This window comes from Tamandua tetradactyla, chromosome 12, assembly GCF_023851605.1.
Source record: "Tamandua tetradactyla isolate mTamTet1 chromosome 12, mTamTet1.pri, whole genome shotgun sequence".
NCBI lineage: Eukaryota > Metazoa > Chordata > Mammalia > Pilosa > Myrmecophagidae > Tamandua > Tamandua tetradactyla.
In genome coordinates, this window is record NC_135338.1 from 34,759,858 (window position 1) to 34,783,213 (window position 23,356).

The 23,356-nt window shown below is 40.7% G+C and overlaps 2 protein-coding genes across 22 annotated transcripts in view; one reads left to right on the plus strand and one right to left on the minus strand.

Moving 5' to 3' along the window:
• Positions 1-3,610: 3,610 nt before the first annotated feature.
• On the minus strand, positions 3,611-12,773 carry ERG28 (ergosterol biosynthesis 28 homolog). The gene is made up of 5 exons (XM_077123127.1): positions 12,344-12,773; positions 10,060-10,196; positions 7,315-7,405; positions 4,426-4,544; positions 3,611-4,289 (listed from the first exon to the last, which is right to left on the minus strand). The coding sequence occupies exons 2-5, from the start codon at positions 10,190-10,192 to the stop codon at positions 4,210-4,212; spliced, it is 423 nt and encodes a 140-aa protein (XP_076979242.1). The 5' UTR covers positions 10,193-10,196; positions 12,344-12,773; the 3' UTR covers positions 3,611-4,209.
• A 36-nt stretch (positions 12,774-12,809) lies between these two features.
• Positions 12,810-23,356, plus strand: part of TTLL5 (tubulin tyrosine ligase like 5) — a 445,087-nt gene continuing 434,540 nt past the window's right edge. For 11 of the 21 annotated variants that reach the window (XM_077123107.1, XM_077123111.1, XM_077123104.1 and 8 more), the window contains exons 1-3: positions 12,811-12,966; positions 14,297-14,465; positions 21,490-21,596. In XM_077123107.1, the coding sequence (XP_076979222.1) occupies positions 14,392-14,465; positions 21,490-21,596 (181 nt within the window). In that variant the 5' untranslated portion in view covers positions 12,811-12,966; positions 14,297-14,391. Of the gene's footprint in view, positions 12,967-12,995; positions 13,160-14,296; positions 14,466-21,489; positions 21,597-23,356 lie in introns of those variants that run through there. The other 10 variants (XR_013160369.1, XM_077123108.1, XM_077123112.1 and 7 more) reach the window with 5 other exon arrangements.

Sequence of the window (23,356 nt, forward strand, 5' to 3'; positions counted from 1 at the left end):
CTTTTCTACAAACAAAATCCTGGCTCAGGGATGTCTGCTTGTGTCATTCACCTCTAGTGCCTTCATCTGGACCGCTGTGTTGGGAAACTGGGTCCTCAGTCGAAGTGCCTGTTTTCTCCCAAGTGAGGGAAATCACAGCCAACTTACTTCAGCCTTTATTGAAAACTAATGTTGGTTCATTCCACCCTGAGAGATCCAAAGCTGCTTCCATGTGATTAAGGGGGTAGAAGAAAGTGACCCTTGAAATGGGAATGGAGTCTGCCTGTATCAAGCAGATCCCACCCTGGGTGAGGATAGTATTTGTCCATCCAACTCTCTCCCCAACCCCTTCTAGCAGTAATCTTCGTCAGACGTGCTAAACTAGAAAGGGTTCTCTTTATACCAACTCAGACGGGTCTCCTTCCTTGCCTAGCCTGTTGTCTGGCTTTACCCATGGGCTTTGGTTATTTCTCCTGAAAATAGGAATTTGGGTCCTTTTTCCTGTGCATTAAGCTGCTGTGATCATGAGTACTGTGCTCTCTTGCTGTGGCCACTGCCCTGGCCTCCACTTATTGGGGTAGCTTGTGTTGGGGTGCTTGGGTCACTGACCCTGAGGAAAGCCAGACTTAGGTATGTGCACAGACATGAGCAATGAAGCCCAGGAACACACTGCGTAGGTGATAAAAGTTCACATTATTGGTGAGGGCAGTGAGTTAGGGGTAGAAGAGATGTGAAGAGGTGTGCCTTACATTTTTTTTTTTTCTTTAATGCATGGGCAGGCACCGGGAATTGAACCCTGGTCTCCAGCATGGCAGGCGAGAACTCTGCCTGCTAAGCCACCATGGCCCACCCAGTGTGCTTTACTTTTTGATAACGATAAAGGTGTTTACCCTTCAGCCCCTTAAAATGGATTCCCAAGCATTTACCAAGTCCATTGCTGTATTTAAAAAGTGTAATCTGTATTTTCTATTTGTCATATCAGACCTAAGATTCTCAAAGTGGTCTGCCTTGGCATTCGGTGGAGCAGAGGTGTTTGCCAGCCCTGAGATCATCACATTTCTGAGGACTGCAATGTGTAGGAGACAGTGAGAGGGAGGGTGGCATCCACAGCTAGAAAAGCAGCTCCTCTGACCTTCCAGAGGTGGGTTCTCTGCGAGTTCTCAGGCTAAAGACCAGGCTGTAACAGTCTGCATGGTGGCTGCACCCCAAAGTCTGGCATGTGATCCTGGCCTTTCCATACTGTGCACGTGGCAAAGATGGGTCACTGGAATGTGACTGTTGATGACAGAGCTCACTGTGGTTTCTGCTTCTGCCTCCAAGGGTGGGTTTAACTGTGTTCTCTGATCAGATCAGTCATGTACCCCAGATTCCCACAGCTCGGTCCCAGCACCTGCAGTTCTGCTTTATCAGCTTTTTTCTGAACTGTCCTACTTGTTGCCACTCCTCTTTTCCCAATGCATTCACTTTATGTCTGTTACTTGGAAATGCTGCATCTATCATTTTTCTGTGTATCTCTTCCCTGGAGAATGGCACTATGTCTGTGATATTCTAGCACCATATTTGTTAACAATTCTTAGCTAGAGATATACTTCTACTTGTGGGAAGGGAAGGGAGCCAAGTCTGGGCTAAGAACCTAGTATTTATAGATTCTGCCAAATCCTCTACCTACATCATCTCTTTAGCTCCTTGGGGGATAGGCTTGCCAAAGCTGCCGGAATGCACTATACCAGAAATAGACCTTCACAAAAGGGATTTATTAGTTTACAGATTTACAGTTCTAAGTCCATGAAAATATCCAAATCAAGGGATCAAGAGAAAGATACCTTCTCTGAAGAAAGGCTGCTGGCATCCAGGGTTTCTGTGTCACATGGGAAGGCACATGGCCGGCAGGTGCTGGTCCTTTGCTTCTGGGTTCCATTGCTTTCAGCCCGGTTCCAATAGGTCTCTTTCTCAGCTCTCTCTGCTTTGCCTGCCTTTTATCCTCTCATAAAGGATTCCAGGAAAGGATTAAGATCTACCTTTAACTGGGTGGGTCACATCTCAATTTGAACTCTGCCTGCTAAGCCACCATGGACCTCCCAGTATGCCTTACTTTTTGATAAAGATAAAGGTGTTTACCCTTCAACCCCTTAAAATAGATTACCAAACATTTACCAAGTCCATTGCTTTATTAAAAAAGTGTAATCTGTATACTCAAAAAGTTCTGCCCACACTAGGTCTGCATCCACAAGAATGGATTGAAAGAACATGGCCTTTTCTGGGGTACATAACAGCTCCCAACTACCACATCTGCATTCACATTTTTCTATGACACATGCTGGGAGGATCCAAGTCATCTTTATGCTTTCACTCTCTTCTAAATCTTAGGTGGCCTCCATGTGGATTGACACTCAAATGTTAGCTTTTCTGTTAAGATCACTGCTATTTGTACTATTTCCTCAGAATAGTTGGTGAGTAGGGGAAAGACAGTTGTTAGCACTATTTTCTAGATAAAGTGTTGTGAGGTCTGGAATTGCTGCAACTACTCTTGGTGCCTGGAGGGAAGCCACCCTGAGAAAAAAGCCAACATAGAAAGGAGGGCAGAGCTGAAAAGAATCCCAGAGAAATGGAGATGGAGTTCTAATTAAACTGTTCCTGAAGCTGACAATCCTCATTTAACTTTTCAGTTATGTGAGCCAACACCTTAATGTTTTTATCTAGTTTGAGGTAGATTTTGTTCTTTTCATCTAGAGCCTTAACTGGTACAAAATTCCCAAAGCATTTAAGTATGAACTCCAGGCTTCCTAACTTGGCCTTACAAGCCCCTTGCCCTCCTTTGTGACCTTACCTCCTACCTCTTGTTTCCTAATCCTTCACCATACCGTAGTTATAGTGATCTTATTCCCGTTCCTTAAACAAGACTATTCTGTTTCTAGATAGAGTTCCTCCTGCCTGAATCGCTTTGAATTTAAGACATCTATCTTCTTTAGGGCATTCAGGTTTCAGCTCAAATTCCACATCCGCAGTAAATCATGCCCCTTTCTCCATCACAATCACAATTTTCTTTAGGGTTCTTCTCACATTCTGAAGTTCTTTCATGTGTTGCCTTGTTGATGGCTTCCTTGACTACAAGGTAACATCGACAGGAGGGAGGGAAATTGCTTGTGTGCCATTCACTTCTCTATCCCAAGTGTATGTCATAGAGTGGGTGATCAATAAATAATTGTTGAAATAATGAATGGGCTCTGAAGTCTGGAAGCAGGGTTTGAGGACTCAGCCAGTGTGGAAGTTTTGAGGGTAGTGTTTGGAGGGCAAGTGTTGATGCCAGAGAATTGTCCTTGGGGTTTAACTGTCCCAATTCAGGGACATGTAGCTGTTTCTTCTATCTTGCCTGGTTCTCTGTTTTGCATCTGCTTTCTCAATCTGTTTCTTCCCTAGGAAGAAGCTAAGAAAGCATCCTAACTATTAAGTTGTGAACTTAGAATCTTGCAGGGAGGAGGAAGATTTGGCTTCAAGACCACATGAGAAATGAGCAAATGACAAGGAGCCAGAGGCAGCCAAGTTTGCCTGGGTCTTGAGCTATCCTATGCACTGTGGTCTATTCGATCAGGTAGATCTTGTCACAGGGGAGGTCAAAGTACAAAGAGTAGAGTAGAAGTTATTTTCTATTTATTACAAACTTTCTCACACAGAAAAAGCTGACCAGGAAGTCTAAAGGCAACCCAGAGACTTCCAACCCCGATTCATCTGTAGATGTAAGGAGAGCCCTGGCTCTGCCTACTGACAGGGGAGCACTTCTTAGACCTGTCTGTCCCTCAGATGATTCAGAGATGGGGTCCAGCAGCAGAGAGGAGTCCAATCTGGGTGGGCAGCCCTTGGTTGCAGCTGCTCTGGGTAGGAGAGTAGCTTTAAGTTTCCTAGATTCCACCACACAAGTCAAATCAAAGCATGAAAATAGAAGGAAAATGCAAAAGACAGGAAAAGGGAGCCTAGAAAAGGTTGCAGTGATAAAGGGAGGTACTGGTAATTTTTTGACTTGGGTGTTCAATTTAAAATTACTCTTTCAATTGGACTAAACACTTTAAGTATATTATATCTTAGAATATTTAAAAATGTAAAAATACCTTTAAAGGTTAGAGTGACTAAAGGGGCTAATGATGAAACAGAAAAGAAATAAAAGAGCAGGGAGGATGAAGGAAGAGGACAGCAAAGGTAGAAGATGGTGAAGTCCTGGAGGTGGCGATACTGGCTTCAAATTATCTTCTTCTGTGTGGGTCCCGGTTCCACTTCTAGGTACTGGAGCCCAACCAGCATCCCCAGGATTGAGGAGCCTTGAATACAGACAAAAGGTTAGTTAGTGGCTGTCAAACCCAGCAACTCCCTTATGTCTCTTCTATGTCCACTCTCCTGGACCAGCCCTAGTGCCAACACAGTTCCTGTGGGAGGGTTAGGTGGGTTTATGCTTACTTGCCACAACCAGGGGTACCAGGATTCCAATTGTGGAAACTGCAGTTCCATATATAAACAACTCAGAGACGAAATGACCCAGGGCGAGAATGAAAGTCCAGAGTGTGATGTAGTAGAGCCTACAAGGAAGGAAACAGAAATGGGAGCTGAAGTTACAAGCCTGTACAGTATAGAACAGAGAAAATGCATCAAACAGACTTGAGATGCACAAAAACCCAGGAAGTTAACAGAGACTACAGAAAAAGGAGATTTGTTTCTGAGAAACTACTGGCTATTTGATCATATCATCTGGATTTATTCTCATCTAGGGCAAAACTGAAGCTTTGACTGTGCTAAACTGAGAGGATGGCTCAAGCATCCAGAAATTTCCAAGTCTTAGTAAGGTGGTGAACATAGTGTTTTAGTTTTCCTAGCTGCTAAAACAAATACCATCCAGTAGGTTGGCTTAACAACAGGAATTTATTGGCTCATGGTTTCAGAGGCTAGAAAAAGCTCACAGCTTTCTCCTGGGGTTAGTATCTTACGGCTGGCCAGAAATCTTTGGGGTTCTTTGGCTTTTTTGTGAGGTGGCAAATTATGTGGCAGCGTCTTCTCCTTTTTCTTCCAGGTTCCAATGACTTCTAGTTACTGGGTACTCCCTATGGCTTCTCTTTCTGTAGTCTTTTTTAACACGGTTTCCAGTCATAGGTTCATTCTGATTCAGTTGGGTCACACCTTTACTTCAGTTAAGTAACTCATCAAAAGGTCTTATTTACAATGGGTTCACACCCATGGGAATGGGATTAAGATTAAGAACACGTTTTTCTTGGGTACACGATTCCAAGCCACCACACCTAGTGATAGAGTCCTAGACGGCATAGAAGATTCTGGTCAATCATGCTTTACCTATTCTACTCATCTAAATCGGCTGTCTGTAGATGTTGGTTATGGGCTTGTCAGTGCTCATATGATGGAGAGTATAGCAAGGATATCTCTGGGGCTTTTAGATTCTCTTTCAATATGGGCTGGTTATTGTGTGTCTTTGCTTGGGCAAGTGATCAGATGGAGGGGACAGTGGCAACTTCACGGGAAGAGAACTTGTTCCTTGGCTGTGACAGTGAGGTAAAAAGAGATGGGCTTTAGGACGATGGAGCACTTGGATTCCCGATATCTTTTTCTTTTTCTAACTCTGAATTTTTAAAAATGAAATATTTCAAACACACAAAATTACAGATAACAGAATACTATGATGAATCCTTACCAATACCCAGCCCATCAAATCCTAACATTTTGACAAATTTGATTCAGATACTATTTTCTAAGAAATAAAATACTAAAGATCACAGTTAAAGCCTCCAGTCTATCCCAACCTGATCCCATTCTCTTCCTTTCCTCACTCTTTTCTTCCCTCCTGCTCAGAAGTAAATGTGACTTTATTATTCCTGTGAACGTTTTTATTTATTTAGTAAATATGTGTTTATGGGTGTTGACTTTGAGTTCAGTTAGGGAGGGAAGAGGATCAGAGTGCACATCAGAAATGCATGGATCAAAGTCCTAGGGTAGAACAGAAGTGGACACAAGAAGTCAGCAATTGCAGCTGCACTGTGAGAAGGCTGATGTTTGCAGGGAAAGGGGAAACATTAATGGGTAATAGAGGTAAAGGCAGGTCTGAGTTGTCTTTGCTCATTTCAAAAGTACAGCAAACAAAAGATATACCCCATCTATCCATCAGCAATTGTTTCTTATATTAAAGATCTTTAAAATGGTTATTCAATGCCCCTTACCTCCCCAACACACTGAGTGGTACAACAGATTTACTATTCTCATTTTACAGATGAAGGGGTGCAGACAAGTAATGAACTTGCTACCATGAAGCTGGTATCAGTAGCAGGTATCAGTACCTAGTGATAGAACCGACACTAGAATCCATTTTCTTTTCATTCTCAGGCCAGGCTGTTTCTACTAAGCCACACTGCTTCCAAAAATACATGTGAATCTAGGACAATTAAACTACTGTTTCTAGTTCCAAAAAAAAAAAAAAAAAAAGAAAGATCCTAGGGCCAGTAGCTGCTTTAAACCCCACTTGAGCCAGTCTTTCTCAGTCAAACTTAAGTGGGTCTCTAATGTTTAGATTTGCAAAAATCAGGAAAGATAATCACCACCTTCCATGCAGTTGTGAAGAGGCTTAAGTTAAGGTCCTGTAGGTGAAAGCTCCTGGCATAGCGTCGCAATCAATAAATGTCATTTACTTCCTACATACTTAGAGCTCGAATAAGATAGAACATTTTTTTAGTGTGAAACTGGTGTTAGGACAGCCTCACCCACTGACCTGAGCAAACTGTTTCCATCTTGTGAGGATGACTGTTGTTGGAAGAAAGCACACGAGCTCCCTCCAGTGGCCAGAGCCAGTAAAGGGATGCTCTAGACAAGAGGCTATTGCCTGCAATTATCCCACTAGACTGTGTGAGTACCTTAATGTAGAATTCAGAGTTCTCTTTTACCTTTTTTCTTTTTCTCCTTCACCTGCTGACTTTACATGTGGGTCCTTCCTTTTTTGTGTGGATTGTGAATTCTGTTCATTTCTGCTTCTTAAGGAGGAATGTAAGAAAATAAGGCATATGTCGGTGGGTGTTCTAAAAAGAGCCTGCCACGCTATCTCTTTAGTAGAGTAAAGGCTGATTCCTTAGGAAAGAACTAGAGGGGTATGATGCTTGCCACTGGATAATGACTCTGCCAGTTTGCTCTGCCAGTTCCAGAGAATTTTTAGACTTTAAAAAGACCTTGTTTTTATGCCAAGAGAAATGGAACCTATTATCCACATTCTAGGCTAATGTAACAAAATAAAATGATAAAGGCCTAGCATCTGATTTCCAACAAAAGGATGCTGAAGTCCTTCCTTCCCTTACATACGTCTTGTTGTGGATGTCAAAAGCACAGAGGAGGCGAACCACTGATGCGAGCAGGACCCAGATCCCAAAGGTCCGAGCTTGGAGGCCATTCACTGTGAAGCAGAAAAAAAGTAAGATTGTTGAGAAGGTGGTGGGCGAGGATACTCTTCAGGCTCCTCTCACTTCACTGGTGGTACACAGGAGATGGGGAGCTAAGCCCCAACTCCCTGGGGCTGGGAGGTTCTGGAGCCACACATGGGAACAACAAGGAACGGAAGAAATTCCAGACTGAGATACACCTCTTTAAATGTCTGCAGTTGGGTGAGGAATTCTCAGAGTGGAAGCTCAACAAAGAGCTCCTTCAGGCTGGATATGGTAGTTTATAGCCTCTGACTCTGGAAGCCAGTTGGGTTGTGGTTTAGCCCAGATAGCGTGGATTAGTCAGGCTTGGGGGAATGTGGTAGAGATTGGTCTGTCTATAGGAGATACCTAGAAGGCCAGGAGACCTTCAAGGCTGAACCAAGAGGATCAGTGGCCCACACATGGCCTTTAAGAGACCTAAGTCCCTGCGTCATCTGTTGAATCCAGATCTCCACTATCTGAATGAAGCTCAAACAAGACTAGTTTTCTGTGCACACAGTAGTGGAAAATAGCACTGTTTCTTCAGTGTCTGCTTGGATTACCCTGTACATGGTGGCTTGGTTCTGACACTGTTGTATTAAGTATCTTGTCCTGCAAGTGTGGCTCATATTGTACCAAACAATGGTTCTTAACCATGGGTGTTCATTGAAATCAACTGAGAGAGTTTAATTAAATTACCAAGACCCAGAGACCAGACCAATTAAAACTTATTTCTGGAGATAGGCCCTGGGCATAAGTATTTTGTAAAAACTCCCTGCTTGGGTGGTTTCAGTGTAGAACCATTGATCCAGGTATCAGTGGTTCAGAAATGCCAAAACGATGAAAGCAAAGAACTTTCCTTTGCTGGGTCTCTTGGGCAAGAGAAATTTCAAGGGACAAGACTGACAACTCAAGGTTCTTGTTTATTTGGGCTTTAAGGATTTACCAGCCTTTGGAAAACCAGACAGCTACACCTAAGTCACAACCCTGAAGAACTTTAGGTGGCATAAGGAGAGAAAAAAAAAATTTAAACATGCCAGGCAAATATTTAGTTATTAACCCTGTAGGGCCATATCCTGTAAAAATTCATTTAGTAACTTTTCTGATGAAAAGATTGAGGAAATGTATCTATCTAGTTAGTGAGATGCTAACATGGTATATTGCACCAGTCCTGACCAGATTATGCATCAGGTGAAATTCTAAACGATGATCAGCAGAGCATAATGTTCCCCCTAGACCATGGGGACGAAGGCAGTGTCCATTTCTGGGCTGGTCAAACACAACCATGCCCATGGGCACATACCCTATCACCCCCCGACCCTGCAACACATACACACGCATGCAGATGGTCTGCTCAGCTATGTGCCTTCCACCCAGTCACATGGGAGCCCTGGGCTTGGAATCTCAATTTTAAGATCAAAGTACTAGACCACATAACTTCTAAAATTCTGGAAATATGCACAGGGTTCTCAGACCATCCGATGGTAGCATATAAAGGTGAAAAGTTGGAATTATCCTACTCACTTTTCCACGTGCTTTCCTCCTATTGTACTTGAATTTTGCTCCTAATGAGTCTTAGCCTACTTACTTCCATTTTACACCCAGATGTAGAAAGTGGGCTAGGTCAGAGTCTAAATCAGGGTTAGCTACAAATGTAACAGAATTTTCAGCTTCTGTGAAACTATGCTGCTGTGCAAACTACCTGATACATCAATGCAGTGAAAACCCAAGCTGAAATCTGAAAAGGCTTTCAGCAGAGAGGGGCTCTAGAAGCTGGGAAAGGCTGCCATGGGCCCTCTTCCAGTTTCATTTTGGGAGACTGACTTGGAGGCCATGATTCTGGATACCTTCTCAGGGACTGTTATGATTTGGGATGACCTGGGACTAGTAGCTCTCCATTTGTACCATGGAACATTAACCACGTGTGTCTCGATTTCAGATGAGGGCTCTGAAACAACAAACTCCTTTGTGGTTTTCCAGTGGGGCATCACAGAGTCACCAACTAACTATATTTTCCACTTGCCTTATAATGCTTTTTTCCCTAAATGCAATTTTATTGAGATATACTCACATACCGTACAATACATCCAAACTATACCATCAGTGGCTCCCAGTATCATCACATAGGTGTGCAATCATCACAATCAATTTTAGAACATTTCCATTACTCCAAATAAATAATATAAAATAAAAATATAAAAGAAAACCCAAAATATCTCATACCCCTTCTCCCCCCATTGTTGACTCCTGGTATTAATGTAGTACATTTGTTACTGTTGATGAGAGAATATTAAGATACTACCTTACTATGCTTTTTGTGCAGATTAATTGCCTGAAGTTGTGGAAAATGAATAAATGGCTATTCAAAGAAGCCTGGGGGAGAAAGGGTCAAGTGCTACCTACAAAACCTTACTGGAGTGGGTCCCAAAAGCTAGATTAGGTTGCATGTGAATCACCTGGGAAGTTTAAAAAAAAACAAAAAACATTTCTTGGCCTCCTCTAGAGAGTAAAGTTTCAGTAAGCAGATTCGGAGAGAAAAACGGGGACAGGTGCTTTATTATTTGTTTTTAAATTTCTTAGGTTATTCTGGTTTAGGAACCAGAACTTAGGTAACTACTGCAAAAGATGCAGTCTTTTGATTTCTTACCGAGGTCTGGCTTGCTAGTGTAGAGCTTTTCAGAGAGAAAGGTGTGGTCTTGGAAGCTCTGCAGTCCACTCCCGAGAGCTATGAGGGATGTCATAAACAGCCAGCTTCGTAGTACATTCAAGAAATGGTTCATGGTTCTTAGAAACAAATGCAGAGGACATGAGACAATGAGGGTTAGCCTACTTCAACCAAGCTCTTTCAACTTTTTTGGTTAACCTGTTTTGCATCCATAAAAGTCTGAACCAAGCCTAGTTGGTCAGTTACTTCATAAAATTCACTCCAGTTTCCTTAGGTTCACCTGCCTCCAGCTACTCTTAGTTAACATGCTGCCTTTGAATATTTACCCTAAGGCAAAATGATCTTTATCCTGAATGACAAACCCAAGGGGAAAACTGAAAAGGAGAAAGGGAATAGAAGAAATGGAGGTACACAAGTGTTACTATAAAGAAACACAAAGGATTTCTAGGTAAGGCTTATGGATATTGGTCTCAATATTTAGTCCCATGAATAGTTGTGATTGGACAGTGTACTTTACAATAAGTAGCACAGTACTTATCTGTGTCTAAACAATTTCTCTAAAATTTGCCCTAACAGACATCTGCCTGGTTATCGATGACAGATTGTTCCAAGTCTTATATAACATTTGAATGGAACCTATGGTGGGAGGACAATATTTACATCCTCAGGTTTTCTTGACTCTGGTTCTCAGGGACACCATACTCCACAAACCAGAACAGTTGAAAAATTAAACTGCTGTGACTTGAGAACTAGTTAAGAAAATTATACAGAGAAAGAAACAGCAATCTTGATGTGGTTTGTAAGAGAAATTATAATAGCTAATAGTTAAGGGGCATGTGCTATATGCTATGTTCTGTGCCAAGCACCTAACATGCTATCTCATTTAATATAATACAACAAGATAGGTTGGACTATTAATATTGCCATTTTTTCAGATAAAATTTGGCACAGAGAGGTTTAGTTATTTGCCTTAGGTAACACAGTTAATACATGGCAGAGCTGAGATATGAACCATGGTTTCTCAGACTACACTTTGTAATACTCCTGATTGAGACTATTTTGATCAGGTTCCTATTTTTGAGAAAGACCAGCATACCATAGCCACATGAATATCTAAGTTGTACAGAAAACACAATTAAGTCATATATATTTTGTGTGTTTAAAAACAGTTTAGTTCAATCCTTGCTGGGTAGTGATTTCCATCACTCAACTTGAATTCAACTCATATAGATAAGGAATCTAATAGTGAAACTGCCTCTTTCCATTTTCATGATGCTTTTGGCCAAAGGTTTATCTGTTAGGTTTAACTTCTTGGTGATAAACTGTCAGGTTTCTTTTGTTTGGCAGTAGAAGTTTCAGCATGGTCTTATGGCATACAATTGACACAGATATTAATGTCAGCAGTGGCCCAAGACAATGTGAACTAACAAAAAAGCTCTACAGGAAGAAGAGTGATCTAATTCCCCTGGAAAGGGCAATCATAAAGATGTACTCTATGTTCCAAGGGAATAGGCTCAATTGGGTGTTATAAGCAATTACTGCCTGGGTCAAGAGCCACCCACATCCTCCTTATTTTCTCAAGCTCCCTAAATAGGAGATTTAGGCTCTCTCCTTCCTGTATCAGGAAAAAATACATGGGAAGCACCCTTTTCAGCAGAACTCGCACCTTCCACTTCACAGAAGCTCTTGGAAATCTGAACAAATAGATGATGAACCTGAATCTGGTGGGCACATGACTGAATTACTCCACCAACCCCTTATCTTCATTTCCCTAAAGCTTTAGGGCTTTCTATAGTATACCATATCTATTCTCAAATTTTGCACTGACCCAAACTAGCAAAGGTATGGTATTAAAACTTAAAATCAGGAGAGAGGATTCCTACCATGTGATAGTTGTGTGACCCTGGGTAAGAAATGTACACTTTTCAGCCTTGGTTTGCTCACCCGCAGAATGCAGATACGAATACCTACCTCAAGTGTAACGATGCGAATTACACGAGGAAGTAAAGGCTCCTTGTACAGTGTTTAGCTTATAGTGGCCGCTCATTCATTCATCCATTTATTCGTTCTCTGAACCTACCAAGCGTTCTCCATCTTTCTAGCTCACCCTCTGTTAATGTCTCGAGCCTTCTTTCCCCCATAAGGGTGCCTCCCAGTTATCTTCCATAACATCCTTACTTTTTTAGATTCTCCCAATCCTTCCAAATAGATGCCACACAGACGCCTACATCCGTATCTTCCCTCTCCTCCCCCATATCCTCCTTACCTGGCTATCGGAGCCTCAGCACAGCTAATACAGCAGTAGCAGGTGCAGAGGAAGGAGCAGGAGAAGGGGCAGCAGCTAAGACGCTCCCACGCGACAGCTTCAACTCCGAATCCACCTGAGCCCTTTATCGCTTGCCACTCTCTCGGCACGCTCTGATTGGCTGTGCCGGCTTTGCTTCGAGCAGGAGATGGGGCGGGAACCCCTTTACTGCCAATCAGAGGTTGCAGGCTGTCCAAGCTTCACCCCCAGTATGCTACTCACGCAGTGAGTCCTTTTGACAGTGATGGAAGGATTCCATGTTAGAAGCCAACCCTTTATAGGCGGAGGGATAAAGAAAGAGAGAAAAAACAACCAACGTTCTCTTCGGCGTCGTGGGGGCAGGGCTCCGCCTACGCGCTGCCCAGCGCTGACGCCATCCGTCCGCGACGCAAGTCGAGACTTTCTAGCGCCAGCGGTAGGCGCCTGCGCAGTGGCTCCGAGCGGGCGGTTGCTTGTTGGTTGTTGTAGTAACCGGGGAGGCAGCCGTCGGCGGCGGCGGTGAGCCAGGCAGGGGAAGGAGGAGGGTGGTGGGTGCAGAGCGCGGTCCCTGCCTGCCCGCCCCGAGCCATGGGAAGATGAGACAGGTAAACGCCTGCGCCGGCGCGCTAACCTACCCGAGGGAGGTACGCTCCCGGGTCTGGGCTGGCACCGTCCGCTGCACATCCTTCGCAGAGCCCCGGAGCATCTATTGGCTTCCGGGTCCCGGCTTGAATCACTGCCGCGGAGTCGCCCCTTCCCTCCCAGAAGAACGCACATGTGGACCTTCCTAGGTTTGGGGTGAGCCGAGGGTGGGGCCGAGTGGCTGATCTCTTTAAGGGCGAGCGTGGTCTTTGGGAGAATGTCCATAATCTTCTTCAGGTCACCCTGTCTCTCTCTCTGCCTTGTAGGCAGTGGAGGAGAGGTTGACATCCTTTCCTTGCTTTGAGGTTTCGTTTGTTTTAACTTAAAGGAGTTACCAACATTTTGGGAAAGATCGAGGAATCCCGTGGGGAATCCCCTGAAGAGCGCCTTTGAGGTTGTAAGATATAGCTCCTAACGCTGAGGATCAGTAGGGATCATCATAGGGGTCGTTGTTTTTGTCCTTTCTACAAACTTATATGAATGAATGCATAGGAAAAAGATTTGGAAAGATAGTCATCAAGCGGCTATCCCTGGGTAAATGTATTATGGTCATTTAAACGTTTTCCTTTTCTTTCTAATTTCTGTTCCCTCTACCTCCACAAATACAACGAACATGTAGGACTTTTTGCTTATGGAGAAATATTTTAGGTTAAAAATAAAGTATTGGAATATCCAAATGTTAATGATTATCTGAGATTCAGATGAGAGTTTATGATTTTTTTGTAAAGGAGAATAACTTTTTTTAAAGTATTAGAAAGGGCAGTGTTATTTTCCCCTGCTCTTTATATGACCCTTGAATCAGGAGAATATATTGATTTTTTGGTTCAGTTGTTGGATTTGTGTACTGGGGACATGTGGGCATTTTGCCTGTATGCTTGTCATAGAGTCTAAATAAGTATTTGTAAGGGTCTTAAACTTTGAGTTTTTATTTTTATTTTTTTAACTCAGGTCAGATTTTCAAGCAAGGAACTATGTTTCAGGTAGTCAATTACCTACCTCAGACTTCCCTAAAAGTTAAATGAGTTTGCTCTTTTGGTGCTTATTAGATTTAATATATAACAAAAGAATGAGAAACTCAAACTTAATAGCAGCTCTTCTAATACATAGAGTACGGACAGTATGTTTGAAAAAATCTTGAGGCATTGTGATAGAAGGTGAGCTTTTAGAGGTTAGGTACCGTATAGGTATACATACTCATTTTCGTTAACTGGAAGATGGCAATAATCAGGAGTAAGTCATTAATCAATAATTAGACAACTGCATTGTGTTGGAGGTTAATTAACTTTCTTTCAGGAATCTGTGCCACCCAAATTGTTTGATCCTGTGAATCTGCAAGGAAAGGTCTCTGAGGCCCCCTTCTACTGACTGCATGACAAACCCTAAAGGAAATGCCAGTCGTGATGGCCCGGGACCTGGAGGAAACAGCATCATCCTCAGAGGATGAGGAGGTGATAAGCCAAGAGTAAGTAATAATCCGGCTTTTGACCCTTTGTTTGCCTTTAAGTAGATGGGAAGTTGTTCACTTTTTCTCAAATATTCTTTTACTCAGTATTCTTCCTCTTTTATTGACTGACTCTGATTTTAGTTCCTATCTGTGACCTAATTCAACGTCTTATCATTTGTTCCCCATCAGCCATCAGAAATGAAATAAGGTTTTGTTTCTGGGCTCATGAGTGAGAACATCCACTTTGGATATTGTAAAATGCAGATTGTTATTGGTGAACTCTTGATCAGAGCTCCCAAAGTAGGAGATTTTGGAAGTTTTAGATACAGAAGAAAAGCTGGTCTCCAAACTGTTTGCTATTGGTGATTTTATGCTAATTTTCTCAAATGCTTTTACAATGATAGAATACATGTAATACAGAGAATCACCTTTTGTTTGTTTTAACTTAAAGAACTTACCAACATTTTGGGAAAGGCAAGGAATCCTGTGGGGGTCCCCTGAAGAGTGCCTTTGAGGTTGTAAGATATAGGTCCTTCTGCTGAGCATCCGTAGGGATCATCACAGGGTCATCATAACCTTGTTAGGGTAATTTAGGGAAGGACTATGGAAACTTCTAGTCTGTGTGCTGTGTATATTGAACCACATTGCTTTCTTGAGGTCTTCTATATAAGAGTTAAGTTACTTGATTTCTGAATCCTCATAATAAAAATGAAGGATAGTGATAAGTGCAGCTGCTATAGATTGCAACGTCTTTAGACCCTATGTCTCATTTACTCTGAATATGTTATTATTCCCACTTTATTGAACTTACAAATACCAAAAATCTTCTCAGGCATGTAGAGGGTAAGCAATGGATTGGGATTAAGACCTGCTTCTAGGTTTTGAATCCGTGTATGGTTTGCTCCCTAATGTTGTTACTTGAATCAAGGAGGAAATACAAAGTTTGACTTAAAGTTAAGGTTAATTTTTAAGATTCTTTGTGTATTCTCTTGGATATGTGTGTGCTGTATAACCTGAAAAATGGGGACAATGTATTCCAGGCTATTTTGCAAAGGGTAATTAGCATCAAATGGAATGATGTGTCTGAAATCACTTTGTGAATTATACAGTGCCATGTAAATGTAAGATTTATTGAATTTAAGGTGGACTTTTTATTATAAGATAGCGATTTACTTATTTACTGTTATTTGAAAAAATATGAAGCAATAGTAAAGCTTTTGGGAAGGGCCTCTCACCATTGTTAGGTCATAGAAAATAATAGAGATTCAATGCTGTATTTGGGTCATTCTTGTTCAGGATAATTAAGTGGATAATTCCCTCTGGTCACTTTGCCTTCTTAGTACTTTTTTCTTTCTGTGTGCTGCTTCTTATCCATTTCACAAAATTCTAAACTCCTGCTGCAAGCATCAGTCTTTCCATTTTCAAGATCATTCTTTTACTCCATGAGCATCTCTCTTATTAGTGGACTTAGAGGTTGGGCCTGACAAATATTAGGTTGAACCATATGAAATTGCCACATTGGTTGGTCAAGAAAAGTCTAATATGACTGTTCAATCTAATGTTAGAGTAGGTATGTACTCTACTGACTTCGCTAGTTAACTGATTGTTAAGCCACTAACTTGATAAATTATGAAAGGTTTATACTTTAGATCACCTGAGATCGAGTTCTTTACCTTTTCTATGCCATGGATTCCTTATCAGAATAATGTTTAAATGCTTAATATAAAATACATATTATAAGGAATAATAACTACATTGGAATAAAATTATCAAAATATTAAAAAAAAGCAAATTTATGATAAAATAATATGGGCTTTTAAAAAATGCATTAAAATACATTAAATAAAAAGATCATGTAAAATATGGGAAGGTATCTATTTTTTTAAAACAACAGCATGGGATTGTTTTTGCTTTGCTTAAACAAGAACATTAAACTGGAGTGGGTCTTTGATTAACAGTTATAGGTGAGGCATACTGGGAAGCACATAGATATCTGAGCTACCAATGTGAGATGTCACTCGTTGATAGCTTAATGATTACTAGGGGACATTTACCTCATAGTTGTCCATCCTCATTGCACAAGCATCTAAACAGAAAGATTGTGATCAGTGTGATGTAGTGGCTAATCTAAGAACTACCACACCTCAGAAGTAGTGATAAATATATGTTTTGAGATATCTCAAAGTGATGCTTTGAAATATCTGAATGACTCTAATATGACATGAAGTATCTGTCATTTCAGATAGAGTCAAAGGTGCATATAATGCAAATACAACTGTGGTTTGTTGCCTGCATTCGTAATCGAGAAACGTTAAATTTCTAGTAGAAGTTAGTGAAAATAAAGGTGTAATCTACCCCACCCCCAAATTCGTGGACTTTTTGTTCTTCTATCTTTAGACTCCTACTATTGATTTTTGACTGTTAATCTTGTTACATCAGCTCATGTCTTGTCCTCTCAGACCCTTAGAAATTAGAAGATCTTAAATCATCTAAGGATGGTGATGAACTTCTTTTAGTTCTGCTCATATCTCAAGGGTGTATTAAGTATCAGTGCTTTGCAATCCTGGATTTAGGACTAGAAATCATCCCAACAGTCCTTGTTTTGCATGGCATTATTTAAATAGTAAAGGTAAAGGGACCGTTTTTGTATATTTTGCCTGAGGGATCCCAACTACACATTTATATAGAGAGCTGAGAACTTTCATATAAGAATTTAATTCTTTTTTTTTATTACTCATATAAGCATTTTTTAGTCACTGAAAGCAGTAACTTTAATTTCTATCATAAAAACTGGTTTTACATCAATGAAGAAGCTCATCAACAAATAATTTTACAGTGAGCATTACAGGAGTTCAGAGAAGGAAGGAGTTTTACAGTGAGTGTTACAGGAGTTTCTGGGGAAGGCTCCAGTGAGATGGTGAGCCTTGAAGTTTAGGGTAATTAAATAGAGATATGGGGAAGACATTTTTGGTAGGGATGGTGGAATGAATAGAGGCAAAGAAGCAGGAATGTATAAGGTGCTTTACATCTCCCTTTTTAAGTTATGTAGGCTAGATCCCAGGAGTGAATCACTTTATGTTCCGCGTGAAACAGCCTCTTAAAACCTGAGGTGTTCGTAGGCTTTCAGTAAAATGTACTATAAAACTGGTCTATGTAAGTAATCATTCACATCCTGGTTCTGCCTCAAAAAGTAGGTTTCTTAATATATACCAGCTTCTGGTGTGAATGAACATTTAAAGTTCCAATTTGTAAGTTTTCCAGTCATTTTGAATCTTTCCCCTTTAGCACCACCTGGTAGGAGCATGTTTGTAATTTAGCATCAGCTTCAAGTGTTTTTTAATTGGTCTTACTGAATTAATCATTTGTCTCCTTCCTCTCTTACCTTATCATAGGTTGTAAGTGAAAAGATTTCTCTGCCAGGGATTTGGCTTTCTATATATAATATAGTTAATGGCTTGGCTTTTCTCAGCCCTGTATCTGTTTATTGTGTTCCTGACTCTTGTCAGGCATTTTTGACTTGTGGCAGTAATCTGCTGGTTTAAGGCCTATGGCACTGTGGTGCCAGTTTGTAACTAGTGTGAGAGTGACAAGAAACTGGATAGTTTCCATAATTTGTGTCCCTTTGTAGTTTAGCCTGCTTATTTTTCTCTACTCTTTGACTTAGAAATATGGTGGAAGAATTAAATCTGGAAGAGACTCTAGGAATCATCTGGCCCAGTGTACATATTTTGTAGGTGTTGGAGATAAAAAAGCGAACAGATCACACAAATTTGCTAAAAAGTATAACCAGTCTACACTGTTTCTCACAAATGGGCACTGTCACTTAAGTCAAAGAACAAGAACAATAAGCATCCAGATTCCATATCTGGAAAACAGGAAATAAATTAGGAGGGGTGTCCACATTGCTTTCCTCACTAGAAGGCTTTGATAACCTCATCCCAAGTCAAAAGGCTGCCTTACTTCTGAGAATGGTAGCCAGGCAGCCAGTGTATCAAAAGTGCAGATCTTTCTTATTTTTTACTTTTGCAGGATTTTCAGGCATTTATTCATGGGCTTCTTCTCTGTCCCTTTGGTTGAAAGTGCCTCATGAGTTTTTTTGTTTTTTGTTTTTTTTATATCTTTTTTTGAGTGTATGTGAAATATATATAAAAGTGATAAATTTCAAAGTACGTTTTAACAAATAGTTTTAGCAAAAATTTCAAAGTGTGGTATGGATTACATTTCTACCACTTTAGGTTTTTCTTTCTAGCTGTTCTAAAACTAGAGACTAACAAGAAATACCAATATAATGATTCAGTAGCCATACTTGTTTGTTAAATCCTATCTTCTCTGTTAGAAATCTTCCCTCCTTTGATCCTTTCTCCAGTCTTTAGGGATATTTGGGCCAAGACCATTCTAACTTCTTTATGTTGAAAAGGGGTATTGACGTTATGGGGTAGAGGCATGCATTTGGTTGATGCTCTTGGAGGCTGGTAACTCTTGGTTTCAGGGCTTATCTGGCCTAGGAATCATCTGGAGGTTTTAGGTTTCTGAGAAATAAACTTTGTAAATGAAACTTTTATAGAGTCTCAGATAGAATCTTGGATATTCTTTAGGGTTTATAGGAATACTATTGTTTGGGGCTTGGTATACCATGGCAATAAGCATCATCTAGCTGAAGTTTGCATAAGAGTAACCTCCAGATTAGCCTCTCAACTCCATTTGAAATCTCTTAGCCACTGATACCTTATTTTGTTACATTTTTTATTCCCCTTTTGGTCACCTAGCCGTTGTTAGTGCCAGGTACACATTCATCCCTGGGAGTCGTGTCCCATGTTGCCAGGGAGACCTAAATCCCTGGACATCTTATCCCTTGCAGGTGTATGTGTAATGATTTTACTTGCAGAGTTGGGCTTAGTGAGAGAGAGGCCATACTTGAGTAATAAATGAATTTCTCTGGATATAACTGCTAGGTATAATTATAGGTAGGCTTAGCTTCTCCATTACAGAAATAAGTTTCATAAGCCTCAAGATCAAGGACTTGGCCTATTAACTTGGGAGTCTCTAATGTTTGAGAGTGTTTCATGAATTTCCCAAGTGGAAATGTTTAATAATTCTATATATTTTTTTCCAATTCCTCAAGGGACTGTGCCAGTACTTTTTAATTATCTGCCCTACATACTCTGGGGTTTATCTGGGTATTACATTAAGCTATACAGAATTGCAAGACCTCATTCCCAATTCTAGGTTTCATATGTTTAGGTTGTTTACCTGAATTGGCCTAACAGATTAAGTTAGATTTTGTGCTTCAGAAAATTTAAGTATTGGACAGTATACACCTCTCCTCCTTTGATCTCATAGGTGAAGTTCTAAAACCCAACAATATCATCTTTTCAAAGTGTAAATCTTTTATAATTTGGGTTGGGAGGGTCCAACTTGGCCTTGAGATTTGTAGTATGGCCTTTGTTAATAAGTGTGATCACATGAGTTTTTAAGAGCAACATGAGTCTTGGGTAAGTGGGTCTGATTCCATTTAAAGAACTGGTTAGTTTAAGTTCTTACAGGATTGAGTTCAAGATGTTTGGTATACAGAACATTGCTGAAATGTAACTAGGGAGGTTGAAGTGTGAAAAGAGCTTAGGTTGAAATACTTAGGTTCAAATCCCAGTTCCCTTACTTAATCAGCTGTTTGATTTTGGCTAAGTTATTTAACCTCTCTGAGACCCTACTTATTCAGTTTATAGTATCAGAAGGGTTAGGTGAGATTACATGTGAAAGCTGTTAGTTTAATTCCTGGCATATAATGCGAGCTCAGTTTACTTAATTTTCTTTCCCTTCCTATTTCCTTCTTTGAGGAGATTGAAGATTTTCCTGATCTGTAAGTAAATATCCATCTGTCTTAAGATTGACTAAACTGGGTACACAGATGGGTCAGTGCTAGAATGCTCACCTTCCATGCGGGAGACTGGGTTGATTTCCATGCACCCAACCCCTCCCCCCCAAAAAAAACCCCATAAAAACAAAAATGATGGACTAAACTGAGATTTCACGAGAACACGGGAAGAGAATAAAGCTAGAGGCACCTTTCTGCTCTCTGGTTTTATATTAAAAATGTACATTATTCTATTTTTTACTAGCATAGACTTTCTTTAAGGTATGTGGTTTTAATTGAGGCACTTGTATTAATTCAGGGTTCCTGGCTCAGAATCTTAAGATGGGTCTCAAATTGGCTTGAAAAGGGACTGTAGAACGTAAAGAGGGTATTTAAATTATTATAACTGTGTCAGTCAGGATTCTTTTGTGTGCAAGGGACCAAAACATAACTCAAATAGTTCTAAATAGTAAATTTATTAATTCCCATATTTAGGTAAGGCTTGATTCTGCAACTCAGGGTTGTCATCCAGGATCTCATTTATCTTCATCTTTTAGTCAGGCTCCCACTGACTTCTCCCGACAGCCTCTACCTTCAAGGTCACAAAATGGCCATTGCTGTTCCAGACCTTTCAGAAAAGAGACGACCTCCTTTATCTGCTACAGAGATGAAAGAAAGCATTGCTTTTGCTGAAGCCTCAAAAGAAGTCTTCTTATATCCTTAGTTCTGCTTGGCCTTTGTGCCCATCCCTGAACCAATCACTGTGACTAGGTAATGGAATGACCTGATTGTCTGTCCATGGAGCAGGAATCTAGGCTTGGCAAAGAACCGGAGATGAACGGTTTGCCAGAGGATTTTTTAAAAATTTGTTTATGTATCTATTTATTTTTTCAGTGATGTCATGCCTTCTTTTTTTTAAGTTTTTTTTAATTTATTTATATATATATACAAAGCAAAGGAAGAAAAAAGCAATAATTTTCAAAGCACTCTTCAACAAGTAGTTGCAGGACATATCCCAGAGTCCTGCATATCCCAGAGTTTGTCATAGACTACCATACTGCCACAGGACATTTGGGGTTCTTGTTCCAGAGGTGGGAGAGAAGTGCTAAGCAGCAAACCACAGAGGACTGCTTAAACAGTCAGTTCAGATTTTGAGCTGTCAATTAATGTTACCTTACTTTATGGTTATAGAGATCATCCGTGTATCATGTGGACTGGAGGCTGCAGGAGAATTCCGGTTTTGGTGTTCCATGCTGAGGCTATTCTGACAAAGGACAACAATATTCGAGTAATTGGAGGTGGGTATGACCTCCCCTATAGATTGCTGAGCTGTGCGTTGCCCTGACAACTTTGCCTTGCAGAGACTGATATTACATGCTGTATTAGTTAGGGTTCTCTGAGAAACAGAATCAACAGGAAACACTTGCAAATATAGAATTTATAAAAGTGTCTCATGTAACTGGGAATGCAGAGTCCAAAATCCACAGGGCAGGCAGGCTGTGAGCTGATGATTCCGATGGAGGGTCTGGATGAACTCCACAGGAGAGGCTCTCCGGCTGAAGCAGGAAGGAATGCCTGTCTCTTCTGAATCCTCCTTAAAAGGCTTCCAGTGATTAGATTAAGCATCACTCATTGCAGAAGATAATCCCCTAGGCTGATTACAAATGGAATCAGCTGTAGATGCAGCTGACATGATAATGATTTAATTCTATGAAATGTCCTCATCGTAGCAGATATGCCAGCACTTGCCCAACCAGACAAACAAGTACCATCACTTGGCCAAGTTGGCAGTGAATTGGACCATGACACATGCAGACAGGAAAAGGGCTGTGGCAATGAGAAAAATCTTTTGGTCTGTTGTACTTGAATGGGTTGTTTATAATTTCTTATATTGTTTGCCCCATATGTTTTTCCTCTTTTATTTTTTCCCCAGACTTATGTATATACTCATGTGTATTTATTTTGGTAAAATATAACATAAAATTCATCATTTAATCACTTTAAAATATACAGGTCATTGACACTTAGTACATTTACAATGTTGTGCAATCATTGCCACTATCTAGTTTCAGAATATTTTCATCACCCCAGAAGGAAACCCTGTACCTAGTATCTTAGATAACACAGTGGGTTGGCTTAAACAACAAGCATTTGTTGTCTTACAGTTTCGGAGGCTAGAGCTTCAAAATCAAGCCATTGACAAGACCATGCTTTCTCCCCAGTCTCTAGCATTTTGGTGCTGGCTTTCTGTAATCCTTGGAGTTCCTTGGCTTGCATCTCTGTCTCTTGTCACATGATGATGTCCATGATCTACTGTGTTTCTTTGACTCCTTGCTTTTTATAAGGCCTCCGATAAAATGGATTAAGGTCCATCCTGATTCAGATAATATTTTTGAAAAGTCCTATTTATAATGAGTTCACATTCACAGGAAAATGGATTAAGATTAAGAACATATCTTTGTCGAGGTATATAATTCAGTCCACCACATCCTTCAAGCATTCGCCAATTCCCTTCCTTCTCATAATCCCTGGCAACCACTTATCTGCGTTGTGTCTCTATGGATTTGACTATTTGGAGTATTTCCTATAAATTGAATCATGCAATATGTGACCATTTGTGTCTTGCTTCCTTCATTCAGCATAATATTTTCAAGGTTCATCCATATTATAGCTTGTATCAGTAGTTCATTCTTTTTTTTTTTTTTTTTTTTTTTTTTTAGCAAGCGGCTTTATTAAGAGCAAACCCAGGAAAGATTAAAGAGGGAGGAAGTAGGATTGGACAGGGGGAACCTTCAGACTGTAATGCAGATCTGACGCTTTTTCTGAGATTATAATGGCCTCAGACTGCTGACACCTGGATGCTCGTAAATGTCCTCTTCAGATGTTAAAATGATTGTCCAAATGGAGGAGGTGGGAGCAGTGGCTGAAGCCTGAGACCCCCAGGGTGGAGGAGGTGGCCCATATCTCAGCATTGGGGATAAAGTGTCTCCCATGGTGTGACACATAAAGGACGATCCTGGGTAAGGAAGGGGCCCTTTTACAGCCATGTTAACCTTGC